This window comes from Euprymna scolopes, chromosome 14, assembly GCF_053919585.1.
Source record: "Euprymna scolopes isolate OS-2025 chromosome 14, ASM5391958v1, whole genome shotgun sequence".
In the NCBI taxonomy this organism is placed as follows: Eukaryota; Metazoa; Mollusca; class Cephalopoda; order Sepiida; family Sepiolidae; genus Euprymna; species Euprymna scolopes.
The window spans coordinates 91,075,705-91,096,864 of record NC_136495.1 but is presented as its reverse complement, the minus strand read 5'-3'; the positions used below and the strand labels follow the sequence as shown (position 1 = coordinate 91,096,864).

Here is a 21,160-nt window from a genome sequence, read left to right as displayed (position 1 = left end):
GATCCAAAATTAGAAATAAGTTTTGCGAGCAATGCAAGCTCGTATGGTATAGGAGCATGTATACAGCATATCCTGCCAGATGGATCGAAGAAACCTATAGCTCACGCCTCAAGGACACTACTTCCGACAGAAAAGGCTTACTCTCAAATAGAAAAAAGGGGTTAAGCATTATTTTCGCGGTGACGAAATTCCACCGTTATCTGTACGGGAGACACTTTATACTGGAAACAGATCACAAGCCCCTAGTGACAATCTTCGGCTCAAAAAAGGGCTTGCCAATATATACGGCAAATCGCCTACTCCGTGGGGGTACGATCTTGCTAAATTATGACTTTCAAATAAAACATCTGGGTTCGGAAAAAATAGGTCATGCAGATAACCTGTCAAGGCTTATACTGAAAATGGAGGAAACCCTTGAAGAGTCAGTAATTGCAGCTATACGTTCCAATTATGAGGAAAAAAACATAGTGGTGAATATAGTAAAAGAATTACCAGTCACGTTAACCGATATAATAAGGGAGGCTGAAAATGACGATGTCATCACACACATAAAGAAAAAAATAAGGGAAAATGATGAAAAAACACAAAGCATATTTTCCGTATGCAATTATGTTTTATTATATAGTGAAAGAGTTGTTATCCCGAAAACCTTGCAGAAAAAGATCTTACGTGATTTTCATACAGGACACCCGGGTATAAATAGGATGAAGGCACTTATGCGTAGTTACGTTTACTGGCGTAACATGGATGTGTATATTGCACTAACAGTAAACAAGTGTAAAGGTTGTGCGTTAGCCGCGAAGGCACCACTGATAGTCCATAAATCTTGGAAAAAAACTGACCATCCATGGTCACGCATTCATATAGACTTTGCTGGACCGACCGAAGGACAATACTACCTAATCGTAGTAGATAGTTTAAGCATTACAACAATTCCTGCAAATATACAGGATAACTAAGAACCCATATACACTGTTGAAATTATCGCCAGCAGAATTAATGTTTGCTAGAAAAATAAAATCACCATTTGATAAATTAATACCAAAGCAAGCAATCGTCCATCAAACTACACACACATCACGTAAAAGGTTTAAACGTGTATATTTTCAATGTATGAAAAATATTGGGAGTTTGGTACGGTAGATAAACATATCGGCGACTTCGTCTACATGATGAAAGGTCCAAAAGGGATACACAAAAGACATCAAAATCAATTGAGAAAACGTCATATAAAAGACAACGAACATGACAAACCTGATGAAAAGGAAGATCCAATTGATATACTATACGAAGCGTTTGATATCGAACCACCACAAACCATGCCCGAACCGAGAAGATCGGGAAGGAAAAGAAAGTTTACAGAACCAATTATAATGAACCCCAAGAGAAAAAGATATTGAAATCTTCAAATCTTGGGAGGGGGGGGTGTTGTGGAGACGCCCACTAATTAACATAGGTGAGAGAATGAGATATATAAAGGTATCAATCACCAATACCGGGAGAGTTCTGCAACGACCGTCAAATAGGCAAGACGCCTATGTTGCCTCCAGTAAGACATGCAACATGCCACCTGCCGGAATATCTCCAACTGAAGTATATCTGAAGACATGTAAATATGTATATAACTTTTCTGCCTAATATATTATTGTTATACCTTTACTTTCCGTGTTCTTGTTAATTATTTGTGCAGATACAACATAACATTAACTACTAATATTTTCTCTACTGTTCTCCCTCGATCCAGGACTGTACGCTAATAAACAAAGTCTCTAACAGCATAGATACAGCACTCTCCCTCGATACTAGCGCACAAGTACATGTATTTGGTGACTTCAATGTCCACCACAGTAACTGTCTTGGATTTTCTACTTACACAAACGCAGACGGTTACATTTCCGACAGGTTTCCCCAGACCAGCAAGATCAACATGCCTCACCTCTACATCTATTTCTGACCACAGTTCCTGATGATTGTGTAAGGAATGCCGACAGCCCACTTGAGAATGCTGATCACGCTGTGATAATGGTCGAAATCACCCTAAATTTTCGACCCAAAACTAAAGAGCCATTGCTCAAAACAACGAGGTATTATAAAATGGCTGACTGGGAAGCCATCAGGATTCTCATCAGAAATATCTTTTCTCTTCCCGCTGAACAGTGCGCAAATGAGACCACTAACAAAAAAATGGCCCAAAACTGCAACTGAAGCACATGTTCCCATGTGGAAATTCTATAGCAAACCCCATTCTCCCCAATGGTTTACTTCTACAGCTACCATTGCTCAAAGGCAGCATGCGTACTACAGATTTTCCTGACATAAGTCCAATTCAAACAGACAGAAGTTTATAGAAACTAGAAGTAATTGTAATAGAAAAATAGCAACAGCTAAGAGACAATATACCAAAACCACCAAAAAACATATTGAAGCACAGAAATTAGGAACTTGTAATTATTAGAAAATCTACAACAGTGTAGTAAATAATGGGCAATCAACAATACCTTCATTATCAAATAATCATGAGGTGGTTTGCACGGGAATCAAGAAGGTTAACATGCTTGCCAGTTGGTTTGCCTCCACATTGGACTCGGCAAACCACTCCCTCCCTGACTTTCCTTTGCGGACAGACGCCACACTAGATGATTTGAAAATCACCCCTTCTCAGGTGCATGGTATCATAAAAAGCTTAGACACCTCGAAATCATGTGGACCCGATCTCATCCTGGCTGTACTATTAAAAAAATGCTCCACTGAGGTTGCTCCAGTTCTCTCCAAACTTTACAATAAATGCCTTAATGAATCTTACTTTCCTGACTGTTGGAAAACTGCTTCTGTGGTATCAGTTTTCAAGAATTCTGGTGAAAGAACTGATCCATTAAATTATCGCCCCATTAGCCCTTTCCCGCTTTTCACCCAAATATTTGACTCCATAATTAATCAAGCTCTTGTCTATCACCTTACAGCTGCTAAACTTTTAATCGACCAACAATATGGATTTAAGCAAGCCCGTTCCACACAAGATATCCTAACTGTAATCTCTGAACGTATCTACTATTCACTGGACAAAGTAGGAGAGGGTAAAGTGGTAACCCTAGATATATCTAAGGCTTTTGACAGGGTATGGCATGATGGTCTTCTCAGGAAAATCAGATCATATGGTATCATTGAGAGAAGACATAACATAATTAAATCCTTCTTAAGTAAGAGAAGGATCCAGATTTCCTCGATGGTCGTACATCTAAACAATATGATATAAATGCGGGAGTACCTCAGGAATCTATCCTTGGACCTTTATTATTCCTAATATTCATAAATGACTTGCCTGATAAAATTCTCTCTGAGATGAGTATATTTGATGATGACACCACGCTCTATAACAGGCACGAGCGGAAAACAAATGAACACATATCTAAAGAAATGTCAGAAACAGTAGAGGAAGATCTTCAATCTGTAGTGGAATGGGGACAAAAATAGATGGTTACATTTAATGCTACCAAGACTAAGCTTGTATCCTTTAATAATTACAAGAAACCTTCTCTACTACCAATAGCAATGACCAAAGATTCATTATCTGAAAGTACTTCTTTTAAATTGCTCAGCATAACATCCACAGGGAACATGAGTTGGAACAGATACATTGAGAGCATTGCCAGGGCTGCTGTGAGAGAGGTGGGCTCTCTCTACCATTCTAGAAAGCTACTTATGCCTGAAAGTATCCTGTACCTCTATAAGGCCACCATTCGCCCATGTATGGAGTAGTTGTCACATTTGGGCTGGTGCATCTGCTACTAGTCTCTCACTTCTGGACAGGGTTCAAAAGAGAGTTGCCAACCTGGTAGGTCCTGAACTGGCATCTAAGCATCAGCCTCTGTCTCATCGATGAGATGTTGCATTCTTCTGTCTAATCTACAAATATTTTAATGGTGAATGCTCTGAGGAACAACAAGCACTTGTACTTCCTTGACGTAAATACCCTCAACAAACCCAACAAGCAGCTAAATCCCACCCCTTCACAGATCCCTAGGTGTAAGAAAGCCTTCTACTCCAATAGTTTCTTCCCCAGAACTGCTAGAGTTTTGAACTCCCTTCCAGGATTTTGCTTTCTCAACTGTACTGACATGCAGAAGTTCAAGTGCAATGTGAACAGGCATCTTGCTGCACATCTCGCTTCATAATATCCCTGCAACTTATGTCCCTGATAGTAGCCCCCCCTCATTTCAAAGTGGAACTGTGCTTTGTTTCGGGTGAAAATTGAATTAAAAAATTTTTTTTCTTACAGGCTAATCACATTCGCATACAATTTTGCTGCAGAATCTTCTCTTCATCTTTGTGATATTTCTTAATACCTGATATTATTACTCTTTCCACCGACTATACTATCTATTATTTGTTTTCTTTTTGAGTTATGGCAATAAGCCACTTGAAGATAAGGGTTGTTGAGATGGACAGATTGTCAGTTGAATGATGAATTGAAAGAGGATTAAAAATTATGAATGTGTTATGGCTCGCAAATAGCCACAAGAAGAACAGAACAACGGATAACAGTTTAAAACATGTATTACATGAAAACAATGGAAAGGTTACAAACGGAAACTGTTGGTAATTCACTGAGCCTGCGAGGGTTGCTCTGGAATTAGATCCCTCCCCGGGATTACCATGAGTTGGTTTATATGGACGATGGATTAGTCCATTTGGAGGGTGGTATCCCCACAACCCGCTGATTTCTCTGGGTGAGAAATCAGTATCTTTTCTTTTTGGGGCAGACTAGTAAAGGGTCTGTGTGCTTCCTTTTTCTGCTGGAGTGTCTTGGTTCTGACGTGCCTTTTGGAGGTTCCACATCAAAACAGTCGTATACTGTATCACATCCCTTCCTGCGGTGGTTCTTCTTGATCCTCGAAGATGTGTTTCTTTATTTTGGTTTGTTTGGATTTTTTGTTATTCTTAAGACCTGAAGAAATTTACTGTCAGTGTGCTGCACGCCTTTTTTAACACCCTTTTAGCTTGTTGACGAAGCATTCAGCCTGGCCGTTACTCCTGGGGTGGTACTGGAGAGGGTCGTAATATGCTTAACTTAATACGTCTCACAGAATTCTCTGAACTTTGCCAAGGTAGTGTTATTGCTGACCAGACAATCTACAACCCCAAAACGAGCAACTCTAATAAAAAATTTGTTGTTGTTGCCGTGGTCGGTTTTTTGCATCTCAAGACCTCTGGCCATTTTGAGTAGCTGTCTACTACTATCAGGTAGTAAAAAATCCTCTACTGGTCCTACATAGTCAATGTGGATCCTTGACCATGATTGTTCAGCTTTAAGCCAAGGTTTATGTGTTACAGCCTTTGCACGTATTCACCATGTTAGTAATGTCTTGGTCCATCGTTGGCCAATAAACAAAACTTTTCATCAGGTTTATTCATGGATTGTCCATGTGAAAATCCTTTAGAATCCTTTTTTGAAGGGTTTTGGGAATGACAATCCTTTCATTGTATAGTAGCATTTCGTCGCAAATAGAAAAAATGTCTGACACAGGATCGCCCAGTGTTAACTTCTGCTTAGGAGTTTGGATGAAATCGTCATTCACGGATTCTGTCATAATTTTCTGAAGTGTGACCAGCAGTTTGCGGATAATATTAATTAATCATGGTTTTCAATTCCCTATTAATACATAGTGTCGCGATTGCTGAGGCTTCCAGAGGTTCCATTTGGGCAGGAATTAGTCTCAACAGACCATCTGCATGTGACAGTTGTTTTGAGGAGAGAAATTCTATTGTAAAATTATAATTTAGAAGAATAGTTCCCCATCTTAACAGTCGGTTTGCCATGAATGTGGGAAGTCCCTTTTTTTAATCCAAAAATGGATATCAAAGGCTTATGGTCGGTTTGTAGATAAAAATGTCTTCTGTACAGGAACCGGTGGAATTTCGAAACTGCAAAAATAATGCCTAGTCCTTCTTTCTCGATCTGAGAATAATTTTTCTCTGCTGGAAGCAGAGTCCAGGATGCGAAAGCGATTGGCTGTTTTGAGTCATCTGGCATCCTATATAACATGCACGCACCAACGCTATATTGGCTAGCGTCGCTAGCCACTATTATATCCAACTTCTGGTTAAAATGAGCTAGGAACAGTTTTGAAGTACGGATTTTTTTTTCATTTCTTGGAATGATGTCTGGCAATCCGCTGTCTACTCCCAAGTTTTATCCTTTTATACCAATGTTTTCCAATCTATCCAGTTCCTGATTTATCTTGTTCAGGGATATGAATGGGACATTACATTTTTTTTTTTACACACCGGTTGTGTGCCTGGTTTCAGCTTAAAATCCGCGGATATTGTTGTGCATCTCCCAAGGCCAGGAGTAAATACATTTGGGAATTCTTTTTTAAAACTAGTTATAAGTTTCTCAGTTTCTGCTGGACAGGTTCCTATTTTTTTGAAAAATGTGGATATAGGAAGATCCCACAGATGAAACTCATCCATGCTGTTGGAACCAAACAGGTTCTCACTATTTTTTGATACATACATTTTGAGTTTTTTTTAATTTTTCCCAGCAAGGTGACGTTGGTGATTAATTCACCTTCAAAATTAATTTTTGTACCATTAACGGCTGTCACTGTTCTGTTGGTTCTTAGCATAGTTGGTTTTTGTAATTTCTTCTACATTTTAAAATTTATCATTGAAAGATCCGACCTACTGTCTAACTGAAATTTAATATCCTTGCCGAGAATATTGACCGTTACGTATTTGCGTAGGTTTTCATCTACGACGTCTCTAGTTATTGTTTGATGTACAAAGCTTTTATTCTGATTTTTCCTGCAGTAAGAGCTTTTATGCCCAGTTTTATTACATACTAGCATAGGTGCCCGGCGTTGTCCGGGTGTTTGGAGGTGTGTGTTGAGAAAAAAAAAAAAAAAAGTGGTAATAGGAAGGCAGGCTTGAACCCGTACCGCGAAGGAGGAAAAGAACAAAAAAAAAAAAACGTGATGTCTCTGCTGTTACAACCACCGCCAAACCAGAAGTGACGTAGGTTTAAATTAAGGTTAGACAATCGAAAAGAGGGGATGACTTTCAAAAATATCGGTGAAAAAAGCGACCCCCTCCCTATAAAAAAGTGCCCAGTTGAAGGTGAAGAAATTAATGTTTTTAGCCAATTTTTCGGTATTTGTCGTCTGAAGGGTCGAGCTTCAAAATGATACTGATCTTGTGAAAATCCGTCACCTCTGTCAAAAATTTTAGGCAGACATGCAAACACATACATACATTTATATATTTGTAGCTCAAATTTTCGACCCAAACCGATTAAAAAGCTTGTCCTATCCTTTATCTAAAATTTCAAATGTTTAGACCAGAAATTGTCTGAGTAATCTGGTAGAGACTTCAGAGGTCAAATTTTTTTTAACTTTGACCCCTATTATGACCCCTTAACATTTATTGTTTTGGGCTCAAATCAAGTTATTATGTTAGATCCATGGCTAAGGAACCTATATCTAAAATTTCAAGTGTTTAGACCCAAAATTGTCAGAGGAGTTTGGTAGAGTTCTCAAAGGTCAAATCGTTGAACTTTGACCCTTTAACAGCCAAATTTCTGGCCGAAAACTGATCATATAGATTTTCCCAAATCTCAGTACCCTATATATCAAATTTTGAGTCTGTAGACTAAAAATTGACAGAGTTATTATGTAGGGAAATATACACAGACAGACATATAGACACGTTCACTTTTATAGATATAATAAATAGATAGATAAGGCATCTTTTTGTTTAGAATGGGCAATCCTTGACCCACTGTTTACCACCACATCTGAAACAGGGGCTCGGTGCTTTTGGTTTTCCTGAATTTTGGGAGTAATTTTGTGTGTACCGTCTCAACATTTTTTTCTTGGTTATTTTTTTTTATATTTGCAATGCCTGCTTTGATATTTCTCGCATCTTTTTTTATTATTTCCACTTTTTGACAATCCTCAGTCAATTTCTGCAGTTTTAAGTTCGGTTCATTTTCTAACTTCGTAAGAACTCTGCGCCTGATTTCTGTATGTTTTCCCGAGGTTAAACCTTGTGCAAAAACAAGGCATCTAAAATTGTCTGATGTTAATTCAGACAACTTAAAGTTGGATCATTACATGACAAAGTCGTCCTTATCGTCTTTGGTTTCATTCAAACACCTCCATTGCTTATGAAAAGAGACGTTTTTGGGGAGAACAGTTCTGTTAACAGATTTACCGTCTCATTGAACGATAAATCCACGGTTTTCAGTGGAAAGATGTAGTCCACGAATTTGTAATGTTCAGCTATTTCAAGCTTTCATAGCAGCAGTCTGGTCTTCTTCTGGTCAGACCAGTTACCGCAGTGGATATTGAAAATGTCTTCATATCTCCTGAAATAAGCTGCAAATGATTTTTCATCTTCTTCGTAGTTAAAATTATCTATTGCGGGCCATATTATATTTTGAAAAAAAAAGCTGAATTGCTTTCTGCGTGTGCGTTATTCTTGATGATTTCTGCAAGTAGTTTGTCTGTTCATAATTAACATTTGGTCAACTGTTTTTGTACTTCGGTCTGTTGGTCCTCTGTACATTGTTGGCATTCATCCATTTCAATTTGCAGTTTAGTCAGATGTGTCAACACTAATTTTAATTCATCGATTTTGTCTGGTTTGATTTAGCAATTTTAAAGTTTTGTTGTCTGATTGGAAAAACATTTGTTGTCTGGTTGGATTTAATAAAATTGTTTTGATTTTTTCTTTCAAGATAATAAAACAAGCCAAAATAAAATAAAATATATAATCTAGGGAAATAGTTCATCATCCAACAAAAAAAATCAAGTGTATATTTCCCTTTGAAAAAAAAAATAAATAAAGCAATGATTTATCTTTAGTAGAGAAAAACAAACCTTTTTTTTTTTTTTAACAAAGTAAAATATTTACCTTTTCAGTAGCAACAAACTTTTTCCTCATTTTTTTCCCCAACTCCTTTTCGTTCCGTACTTATCTATTATTTTAGGGTCAATTAACACAGTTGTTAATTTCATTTTTTTTTTTTTTTAATTTCCATGAATCCTTCAGTCGCAAGTGTTATGCTGAACACTTTTAGGCATGATAAACATTTGTGTCCAACGTCGTTAGTGTTTTCAGAACACTATTTTAGACGTGAGTATGTTTCTCGAATCCAATGTTGCCAGTGTTATGGCTCGCAAATAGCCACAAGAAGAACAGAACAATGGATAACAGTTTAAAACATGTATTACATGAAAACAACAGAAAGGTTACAAACAAAAAGTGTTGGTAATTCATCGAGCGTGTGAATTAGATCTCTCCCTGGGATCGCCATGAGTTAGTGCATATGGACAATGGATTAGTTTATATACAGAATTAAAATGAAAAGATTTTCAGCATTAATTAAACTATCACATTTTAAAGAAAAACTAAATGAAAAAGCAGGTAATGCATACCTAATGTCAAAGATTCCAAATATATTGGTTCGACAAAGTGACTAAGTAAAGCCCCTTGTAACCCTACAACGTTCCAACGACATATTTTATCTGAACAGGACATTGTGCGCAATCTTTCTCCACGTTGGATTCCATCCCATGTTTGTTCGGTGAAATCAGCATCTATTGGAATGGTCCCTTCACCTGAAAGTACAAAATTAAGCAATGATGATCTTTAGAAAGTGAAGATAACTTTGTGAGTTGGCAAATTGGTTTTGGAGATTTAATGTAAAAATATAATTCTAGCTAGTTTGAGGTTGTTTAAGATGTGTGGGATATGAATATGCTTCTGTAAATTGCATTTATTGTGAAACTGTAGAGAAATGTTAAGCTGTTTTAGTTGTTTATTAATGTTATAAACCTCTACCTGAAATGACATCTCATCCTTTGTGTGCACAAGATTTGCTTTCTTAGATCGGATTTGTTCAGATTCAGAGAAGTCGAATTTTTAATGTAATATATATGTACACACACATACATAAATATATACAATGTATGACGCTGTATTTCTATCCCTTCCAATTAAAACTGGATTGTAGTCCATTTTCTGGAATTGACAAAAATGCACACATTTGGTTTTATTTCAAGATATTTTAAAACCATTTTTGATTGTCCATCGATCTATTTTATTCAAACATTGTTGCAGTTGGCATTTAATTGTATGGATGTTTTTGGAGGGATGGCAAATTATAAATGATCCTTTCACACCAGGTTGAAGAATTTTTATACTATTAATTTTTATAATGAATAAGGTAACAGATAATATACTATCTCGTGGTATACCCATTTATTGTAGTATACCCATTTATTGTAGTATACCCATTTATTGTCTCTGAGTCTGAAAGTCTGTTGCCTATTCATGTTTTAAAATTTCTCTCCATTAAAAAATTACTCATGAATACAGGTAATTTACTTTTCAGTATGAATAATTTTAAGTATCCTGTTATATCATATCTCCAGGTTGTATTATGCTTATTCTAAGTCAAAGTATATGGCGGTTAAGTGTTCTTTTTTTAATGAAAGCATTTCATATGAAGGATTCTAGGTGAACTAATTGGTCAATGGTACCTCTATTTTTCCAATATCCTAATTGTAAGTTTGTGACTAGTTTTTTTTTCTTTTCAAATACTATGTCATTGCAGGAATCACAGTTCTTTCCATGGTCTTATAGATATAATCATTGCAATGGATCTGTAGTTTATTCAGGCCACAAAGAAGTTTAGGAATGCTTCCTTCTCCCCTACATTTATTCACCCCAAGAAAGGCATATTACAACTTGGACATAAGAGGCTACTATTTACGACCAGGCACTATGTTGATTGTGAAGGAGTGATTGTAATCTTTGGAAATTTTGTTTAGAAATTGATCTGTTCATTTTTCAATTTTTCTTTCTTGGAAATAAGGGATACTGTTTGGGACTATACCTAGAAGGGCAATATGTAAGAGCAGAGCAGTGTTTAAATTTCTGCATGGTAGTACAGTAAGGGAAGCCGGGAAGAAAGAGAGAATTCCAAAGATGAACAGTTGATATTCTCTCAATTTTTTGAGGTAGTCAATTTTGTCAGAAATGATGGCGGTGTTATTGACTTTTGCTATGAAATAATTTAGTTTTTTTAATTGTGAATGGCTGATTGTAGTTTTGGGGAATTTTTTGTTTGTAAATAGATCTGCTTTTTTCTCTTCTTTGTCTTTGATATTTTCAAAATTCATTGCAAATATTTTTGGAAGAGGATTTTTTTTCCTAAGATTTCTGTTAGGTTTGCTATTTTTCTTTTGTTTGTGGGTGTTATACTGTTATGTATTAAATATTTTAGTGATGTATTGCTTTTCCTTGATATTTATAATGTCCCATATGCTTTTAGTGTTTGTACCGATGCTCATTTTTGATATGTAGTTTTTCTATGCTTTTCTTTTAGCTTCTTTAAATGTTTGTCAGGTTCTTACAACTACTTAGGCTTTTATTGTTGTTTTCCTTTTAATTTTCTTAAAGTGCTCAGCATTTTCCTTTTAGTTTTACAAGGTTTTATGAATGCTTTCGGTATACTTTCCTTAATGTATTAAAGTATGTGGTAGCATTTTTATTTTGGTCGTTCAACTATGAAGTCAAGGCATTACTGCTTGAATTTTTCCCTAACTAGATTTTCTGAGGTTCCAATATGTTTGAAATGCAAGGATATTTTCTAAAAGATCTGGGAAGCAGTCACTCTCACATATGTTGTGGACTTTTCAGTTATAATCTAGAAATAGATTAGGATCATATATTGTTCAGTCTATTGTAGAATGCGTGCCTGTTGTTGAGTGTAGCTATGTCTTTACTTTGTTGTTGTTTCTTCAAAGAGAGCTGGAGAAAGAGAAATAGTGTTATTTTTGGTTTTAGGTTCAGAACAGGATTGCGTTTTGCACCCCCCCCCTCAAAACTGCAATATTTAGTGCATTTTTGATCAGGAAGATAGTATCTTCATATTTGCGATTGTACCAAATTGTATGTATAAAACAAAAAAGGAAAAACTTGTACCAATCAACAAAGCAAAAGCAAAAATATCAGCCATGAAAAGAAACTGATTTAGCTTAGAATCACCTTTTTCTTTAGTTAATATTCAGAAGTTAATCTCCTATTAATGCTACTTTTGTACAAACAACAAAGACAACCATTAATATTAATCCCCTGTGCATGACTGATATTTTATTATTTTCTTTGTACATCTCAGAAATGTTAAACAACCCACTGCTCAAAATTGCTCTCCACACAAACATTTGTCTAGGGATAAAATAACCATGTATTTTTATCAAATATTTAATTTCAGTCATAACTGTAGAAATATGTATATGTAGAAATATATATTTTTTTATTTTCAAATGAAAAGAAATTTTAAAATGTTAATTTTGTCGTTTGGGCCATTATAAGTTATCAAATGTCTTGTTTATATGGCTGATGATGCCTCCGTTCAGTCTCAAAAGACAATGGACACCTCTGTGAGGGTAGCTGCTCATATAATTGTGAGGCAAGGCTTGCACAATTTACAACCACACCTCTCCTGATTAAGCACTACTTGGGTTCAGTGGCAAGGAAAGGCCCAAAACAGACTGAGAACAATGCTGAGATAAGCGAAGAGCACATACAGTGGAATTCCAAAATGGTCACTATTTTAGTACTGACCAAGCTCAACATTGCTTAACTTGGGTGATTTGACGGGAACCGATATGTCAATGTGATTAAAACTTAAGTAAATAATTTTTAAATGTTTATCAATTATAAAAATAGAGATATAAAATAATTTGACAAATATGTTGAAATCAATTTTCCAAAATAAGTTTAAATATTCTGAAATTTATTTTTGGATGAACTCAAATGAAAATACATCTCTATAAAAGCGGTTGAATGTAATTTGGTACTTGTACAGTTTAATGAAGACATTAAAAAATGAAAATATCGAAAAAAGGTTATATTGCATGTATCCGTTTTGGACTGCAAATCTCTGAAAATAAATTTCACTTAATTTGATTGAGTAGTTTTTTTTTACAGCGGGAAAACACGTTTTTATGAGAGCACGTGGAAGTCAGACATCTTAGAATTTTTTTGAACACACCACAAGGAGATAACTAAATTTAAAGCACCGACACTGCCTTCCCATCTTTAATACTAGCTTTTCTTCCTAAAAATTGAACCTTTTGCTTGCTATCATAACAAATTGTTTTTTTGCTGTAAAAAAACCCAAAAAACTACTTAATGAAATTAAATGAAATTTTTTTCAGAGAACTTTGTTCCATAACAGATACGTACAATGTAACCTTTTTTTTTCTTCTTCGATATTTTCATTTTTTAATGTCTTCATTAAACTGTACAAGTACCTGTAATTTAAAATGATTTTCTTCACCAAGTTAAAAAATGCGAAAAAAGACTTGAGTAGATAACAATTTTAGATTAAAATAAATAACAAGATATTTTATCAATAAAACAATATTTCACTTTGCTCTTCATGCAAAATGCATAAACTATTTAGGGAATTGTGAAAAATTAAATCTGTCTTTTTGGTTTTCTTTTATAAGAATTACAGACAGACGTATATTAGATAATAGAAGCTACCACATGATAAAGATAAATTGAATAAATGTTTAAATATTATTTAACTATGCATAAGGTTGACTCAAAAGAAAAAAAACTCATTGTTTCTGCAAAAGTCTAAGCACGGATTTAATGAATTGTGATCAGCTGATATTTTGGTTCTAAATCAGCCATTTTGTATTTTCTTAACTTAGTTGTAAATAGCCAACTGGTAAAATGTAACCAGAAAGTTCTCACCTATTGATCTGCAGGGATATACAAGAACATGATACTAAAAGTAGAATGAAAGCATGAACCGAGAGATTTTAGTAGAAATACATTAATAGTAATGATTGTTATTACTTACAAATAACCACAATTAAACCATTAAATAGAGATAGCAAAGACAAAAATTGCAAATGTTAGAAAATAAATTCAAATAGCATTAGTTGAAGTGAACATATGCTTAGAAAACTAGTCATCAAAATTTTAAAATATTAAATAAAAGTAAAATAAAATATGATACATTATCGATGGATAAAAAATGTTAGTGATAGTAGTTTTTTTTATTCTAACAGAAAAGCAAGGATCAATAGATCTCAAATCTGTGTTATTTGTCGGAATAAGGAAGAGGACATTGTTTCATAAAATTTCAGTAATTATATATATTACTAAGTGAAAGGAAGAGGGGCAGGGTAACAATCTTTTATTCTACTCTGAGAAATTCAGAAGCGAAGCAATAAATATAAATTACAGTATTACATTTAAATTATATTATTTTGAAAGTGAGTGAAGAGGTGAACGGAATTATCCATGATTAAGCATGTCATTCTACTCGGTATTGTCCAGGAGCAATAACCATAACATTACAGTATTATATTTTAAACAGATAGCTCTAATATATGAATTACATTATTATTATTATTCTTTTCAACACATTCAAACAAAAGAGAGGAATGAGGTGAGTAGAGAAATAATGAGGCAGGAGAAAGAGAGAAAGATAGAGAGACAGCTGGAGAGAGGGAGGAGAGATGGAAGGTTTAATATAAAAATGCTGCATATATAATTTCTTCTTCTTTTTTTTTTTTAAATAATTGGGTTACTCTACTGGTAGATATTTCTAAATTGTATCCAGCCCAACTTCATCTATAGAATATAAAGCAAAGAAAAGATGACAAATTATACATCATTAAATCTGATCTCTGTTGACAAGAGAAAAATTGCTACAATTCTCTTACCTCCTTCCACTTTGGTTCGTAGCAATCCCTGAACACTGCTTGAAAAAGTCGGATTATGTACGTGCTTATTTTCTTCATCTACTTTCACATTACTGGAGTCGGTGTCCCTAAAAGAAAAAAAAAAAGAAGGATTTCGTCTCAATCAAAAAAATTCTTTCATTGCTCAACAGTATTTTTAATAATACAAAAATATAAAATAAATATAATTATAAAAAGAAGCATACCTATAAAAATCTTGAATCATGTTTTATTTACGAATTATCAATAGAATGACGGAAAAGAGATTCCTTTTTGTTATTAAATTCTTACAAATATACCATGAGCAAAATAATAGGTGATGGTTAGAATGTATCCATTATAAAATGGCAGATGCATGCAACAGACACGAGAAAAGCATTGTGTCAGCTTATCTTTATAATAAATGTGTAAGGAATTCTGTATTCTCTCTGTACTGCTCTAACCAAGTATGCCGACCTATTCCACAAATCCCAAAACCTCAACATGAAATATCTCCAGAATAAAAACTCGATTAAACTTAGAACCCCATCTTCCAACGTAGACCCCTACTACCAGGTCTCCTTCTCCAACATCAGGGGTCTACGTTCCAACCTTCCAGAGGTTGAAACCCAATTACAGGAGACGAAACCGGACATATTATTTCTAAGTGAAACTGGAATAGGGCCGACCACTTCCCTAGATGAGTTCATAATTAACGGATACTCTAATGTAACAGCTAAATCTGACACCCAAGATTGCCATGGGCATGGAATATGTGCCTAAATTAAGGATGGCTTCCCGTGTGGCAGGGATATCTCTAGAGAAGATCCTAATTTACCCTATATGTGCTTCAGGGTTGCACTTGCTAACACCACTGCATTTATATTTGCCCTCTATAGGCCCCACAACAGCGGAGTTACTATCTTTAAGAGCATATCTGAGAAAATAGACAACATACTGTCTTCACATCCCTCGGCTAACATCCACATCTGTGGTGACTTCAACGTCCATAACGTGGAATGGCTGACCCATTCAAATAAGACAGATGATGAGGGGAGGTTTTGTCATGATTTTGCCATTGCTTATGACCTCACTCAGATTGTTCGCGAACCCACCCGTGTGCCCGATACACCCGGTCAATATGCAAGCCTCCTAGACCTTTTTCTCTCAACTTCCCCTGAGCTATGTTCATGTTCCGTTCATTCTCCTCTAGGATCCTCCGACCACTCCGTCGTATCAGTTAAGATAAAAACGAAATGTAAGAAGCCCCCAGACGTACCCCTCTACCGTACTGTATACCGATACTCTATGGCTGACTGGGATAGCTTCCGTACATTCATATCTGATTTACCTCTGCACTCCATGTTTAAAAAGGAAGTGTCCTCTATAGTCTCAGATCTTACCGAATGGTTAATTGTAGGCATAGACCAATTCATACCATCTAAAAAATTCCAACAAAAACCTAACAGCCAGCCATGGTTCTCCCCAGAATGTGCTGCTGCTATCGCGCACAGAAATCACTTTTTCCATAGCTACCAACATAATAGATGTACTGAGACTAAAGCTGCTTTCAGGACTGCCAGCAACCACTGTAAAAGAGTAATAAAAAATGCAAGAGAGCTATATGCCCAGTCTGTTAAATCCAAGGTAGCTGATCAGCGGCTTGGTTCCCACCAGTTTTGGCAAATAACAAATAGGATCCTGAACAGAAGTGTGCGTTCTATCCCAACCATTATCAATGGACCAGAGGTCATCTCGTCAGCGTCAGACAAGGCCAAACTATTTGCAAAGAACTTTGCAGCTAATTCTACCCTATGCGACGAAGGCCATCAACTCCCCATATTTCCTCCTATAACACAGAACAAGCTAGGTAACATACAAATATCCGTGCATGAGGTCGCCAAGCTAATCAAGAATCTAGATTCCAGTAAAGCAACTGGCCCTGATGGCATCCCAATTATAGTGTTAAAAAAGCTTCAACCAGAACTTGCTCCCATACTTACAAAACTATTTAAGGGCTGCCTTAAGGAGAAGTGCTTTCCAACTCCCTGGAAGACCTCATCAGTTTGCCCTGTATTTAAGAATTCAGGTGATAAGTCATCTCCCTCTCAGTACAGACCAAAAAGTCTCCTGTGTGTTATGAGTAAGTTGCTGGAATCCATATTAAATAGAGAAATAGTCAACCACCTCAGCAGGAATAACCTTCTTAGTGACACACAATATGGTTTCCGCTCTGCAAGATCTACCGCAGACGTGCTGACGGTTATATCCCACAGGATTAGTGAATCTCTTGACAAAGGCTTCCTTTCTAGGGCAATTGCTCTTGACATATCAAAGGCCTTCGACAAGGTATGGCATAAGGGTCTACTTCACAAGATTTCCAGCTACGGTATAACTGGAAATGTTTTCTCAATCATTAAATCATTTCTCTCCGATAGGCTCATAAGAGTAGTGGTAGATGGACAAAAATCGGAGGCCTGCAATATAAATGTTGGAGTCCCTCAGGGGTCAATCCTGGGCCCAACTCTCTTCCTGACATCTATGCTGATGACACGACCATCTACGGCAACACATCAAAGGCTGTAAATGACAAAGTTCTCTCTGATTCTCTCTCCTCTGATCTCGAGCGCGTGGTTCAGTGGGGGAAGATGTGGCTGGTTACCTTTAATGCATCCAAAACCAAACTCCTATCCTTACATCATCAATGCTCTGATCCCCATCTGGCATCAATTGTGATGGATGGCTCTCGTCTGGGTGAGGCCCCGTGTTTTGACAAGCTTCTGGGTTTGACCTTTACTCCTGATCTGAAATGGAACACGTACATCAAGTCTGTTGCCAAGGTCGCTGGAAAGATGGTGGGATCCTTCTACCGCTCCAGAAGATATCTCACTACTGATGCAATTCTCTATCTATATAAAAGCCAAGTATGTCCAAGGATGGAATACTGTTGCCATATCTGGGCAGGAGCTGCTAAAAACAGCCTATCCTGCCTTGACAGAGTACAAAATAGACATCGTGGCTTAGTGGGGATGCCCTTTTCTCTACCCTGCAACCTCTCTCCCACAGAAGAGACGTTGCGAGCCTATCCTTGTTTTATCGTTATTTCCATGGCAGGTGCTCGTCTGAACTCCAATCTCTGGTCCCCCCTCGCCAATCTTTCACGAAAAACACCTGTCTAGCTGAATCCACTGTGCAAAATTTTCCCCACTCTATATCTGTGCCTAAATCAAAACGCAGATTCCATGAACAAAGCTTCTTTCTTAGAACTGCATGCCTGTGGAACTCTGTTCCGTCTGCCTGCTTCCCTCTGGACTACAACTTGGATGTCTTCAAGTCCAATGTTAACAAATTCCTAATGAACCGCCCCCTTAATTAAACACTTCATCAAATCTCCACACTAACGTAATGTACTTGCAATAACCCTTATCCCTGAGTGGCTTCCGGGCCTTGATAAGTGGGGATCACTGTGTAAAAAAAAAAAAAAAAAAAAAAAAATATGGCAAGACAGTTTATATAAATAGAAACTGAAGAGATTAATGTTGAAGTTATACCTGGGTGAAAAAAGTGCTCCATCTCCACAAGGAGCTGTTGATATATACAGATGGAATGTAATATTGGTTTTTATTCGGCAAAGACTACGTTCACCTTTCTCAAATAGGTCATGGGTTTTTTCAGGATCGTACTCCAGTAAATGTTTATACAGATATCTGTAAAAATAAAATTAACATAATATTCATTTTTTTTTCCGTGAAAAAGAATTTAAAAAAAGTATATGATAAACTGAATAAAAAGAAAAAAAAGTCAGACAAAAATCATAAAGTTAGTATAAGCAGATAGTTTGTTAATAAAATGAAAAGAATTATTTTAATACAAAAATTTGTTTTATTTATTATTCAAGTTTTCATCATAGATTGTAAATTGTTTTCTGAAGAAATTATTTTTCATCAAGAGTTTGCAGCAGATTATATATTTATGGCTTTAGTCTTATGCAAATTGGTTAAAAAGAATCTGATTCACAACTTAATTACAAAAAAAAACTATAAAAACACTGATGGGCAGATTATTAGAAATCTTTGATTCATGATGGTGAGAGACATTGCATTGATCTTAAGATGCAACATTAGCTTATAAAGGATTTAATCAAATAACATTTCCAAATGTTGTGATTTTGCTCAATATTAGATATCAAAAACAGAAATCTTCATGTAAGTAAAGATTTCTTCTTAACACAGGGTGGAGTGATAAAATTATTGCCATAGCAAAGATGAAATGATTTCATTTCCGTTTGATGAAAACCTGTTTTTATTGCAGACCATCTACTAGTTGGTCAGTTGTGTACATATCACAAGAGCGAAGCCTTCTATTAGGTCTGAAAGTGATATAATCTTCGAGTGTGATTGGAGATGTGCAGCTGTACAACTCATGCCTCCTACTGATCCAAGATATGACAACAGGACCATTGTCAGCACCCTCAAAATACAAATCTGGATGGTTTAACGCTTGAGGGCACAGCTCAACAAAGTTTCCAGCCACGGTTATTATGTGGTTTCAAGTGAAAATCACATCATGCCACCTCATATCTTTGAAGTCGGCTTGAAAGTAAAGTGTATCTGGATGTGCTGAAGAGTGTGATGATCCTTTGGTGCAATCAGGTGGCTGCTGGCAGACCCTGGGTGTGGCAGTAAGATTCGGTGCCAGCCCACAATTGCAAAGTGACCCAGGCTTGGTTTCAGGAGTGCTACGACTGTGTACCCTTCTCTTACTACCTCTCCCACCTCTCTCGACCTGAACACCCTGGACCACTTCAGTTGGGTCATATGTCGAGAACATCACCAACATGACCTCCCACAACACTAAAGCCAGCCTGATTGCTGCCATCTGCCGATCCCCCGCCGGAGCTTGTAGAAAAGGGATGTTCCCAGTTCTGGACCCATATTGAGGCGGTAATTGAGGTTGAAGGCAACTACATTGAATAGATGTCAGCTCTAGTACACAATTAAGTTACCTGAATTGATTTTTCAAGAAAAGTTTAAAAATAAAGCTGTAGTGTTGTTTTCTTTAGGGTGGCAACTTTATCATTCCACTCTGTAAATACAAAAATAAAATTGCCCAGAGTTTTATTTAAAATTTTATGAATGCTTAAAAAATTAACTGATCTTATGGCTGACAGAACATTATAAAAATTAACTGATCTTATGGCTGACAGAACATTATAAAAATTAACTGATCTTATGGCTGACAGAACATTATAAAAATTAACTGATCTTATGGCTGACAGAACATTATAAAAATTAACTGATCTTATGGCTGACAGAACATTATAAAAATTAACTGATCTTATGGCTGACAGAACATTATAAAAATTAACTGATCTTATGGCTGACAGAACATTGAAGATTCATGCCTGTTTGTTGTGGGAGTTTAAATTGAGTGCAAATGCACATCTAGTTCTTTTCAAATGACGTGTATAACATTTGTATATGATGCAGTAAAGAAAAACTGTTCAAAATTGGTTTGTTGAGACTTTTACAGATTCATCATGACCTGAAAGTACAATTTCTTTGAATGGAGATGACTTAAACTTGACTCAAAGGCTTTCTTTAAGTTTAAAATGTCAAGAACCCAACATTTGCATCACAATTACATTCGCATCACAATTGCCAAATTACATTTGCATCAATTGTGGAAGAAATGTAAATTAAGCAAATAGGTAATGCATCGATCGACACAGAATAAGAAACAACAGACATTTTGTACATTCTTCTCTTGTTAATTGGTTAAAAGAAAAAGCCTTTTTTTTGATTGAATAATAACATGCGATAAAAGTGAATAATGAACTTCAATTTCAAGAGATTATCATTTGTTATTTTCGAAATATGATCAAAAGTAAAAACTGATTCCAAAGCAAAAATGTCTAAATTTTTCTAAAGTAAAACTGAAATTTCTTAAAAAAGAAACAAACTTTTTAGACATCTGATATATATGCATTTTTGTTAGTAACAAACATGATGTCAATAACATCGTAATTGTGATACTATAGTGTTGGGAAGTAAAAGAACAAAAGGAAAGGAAGTAGTTTTAATGAATAACAAAAGAAATAGGAAATAAGGTAAAAAGACAATAGATAGAAAGTTGTCACTTTTCACAAGAGATTGTTGGTCAGGGTACTGTTATGAAAGGATCGAACAATGGACCAAAAATATAGTTTTATGATTAACACTTTTTTATGTTTTATGATGGTGGGGATTGTTTTGTAGATGGTAGTGTTTTGTGATGTTTTTGCAACAAGACACTGTAGTAAGATTAGAAATAATTTTTTTGTAAGATAACTGTACAAAGTTAAGATAATTTATATTAAAATAAATTTATTGAACGCTTATCTTATAAAATTAGGAGCATTTTGGCAA

At 35.8% G+C, this 21,160-nt stretch overlaps 1 protein-coding gene across 1 annotated transcript in view; it reads right to left on the bottom strand.

The window, feature by feature from the left end:
• Nucleotides 1–21,160, bottom strand: part of LOC145293157 (uncharacterized) — a 178,064-nt gene that overhangs the window by 10,289 nt on the left and 146,615 nt on the right. The window contains exons 7-9 of the mRNA XM_080139607.1: nt 18,305–18,460; nt 14,757–14,863; nt 9,438–9,620 (exon numbers count right to left, since the gene is read on the bottom strand). Of these exons, the coding sequence (XP_079995733.1) occupies nt 9,438–9,620; nt 14,757–14,863; nt 18,305–18,460 (446 nt within the window). The remainder of the gene's footprint in view (nt 1–9,437; nt 9,621–14,756; nt 14,864–18,304; nt 18,461–21,160) is intronic.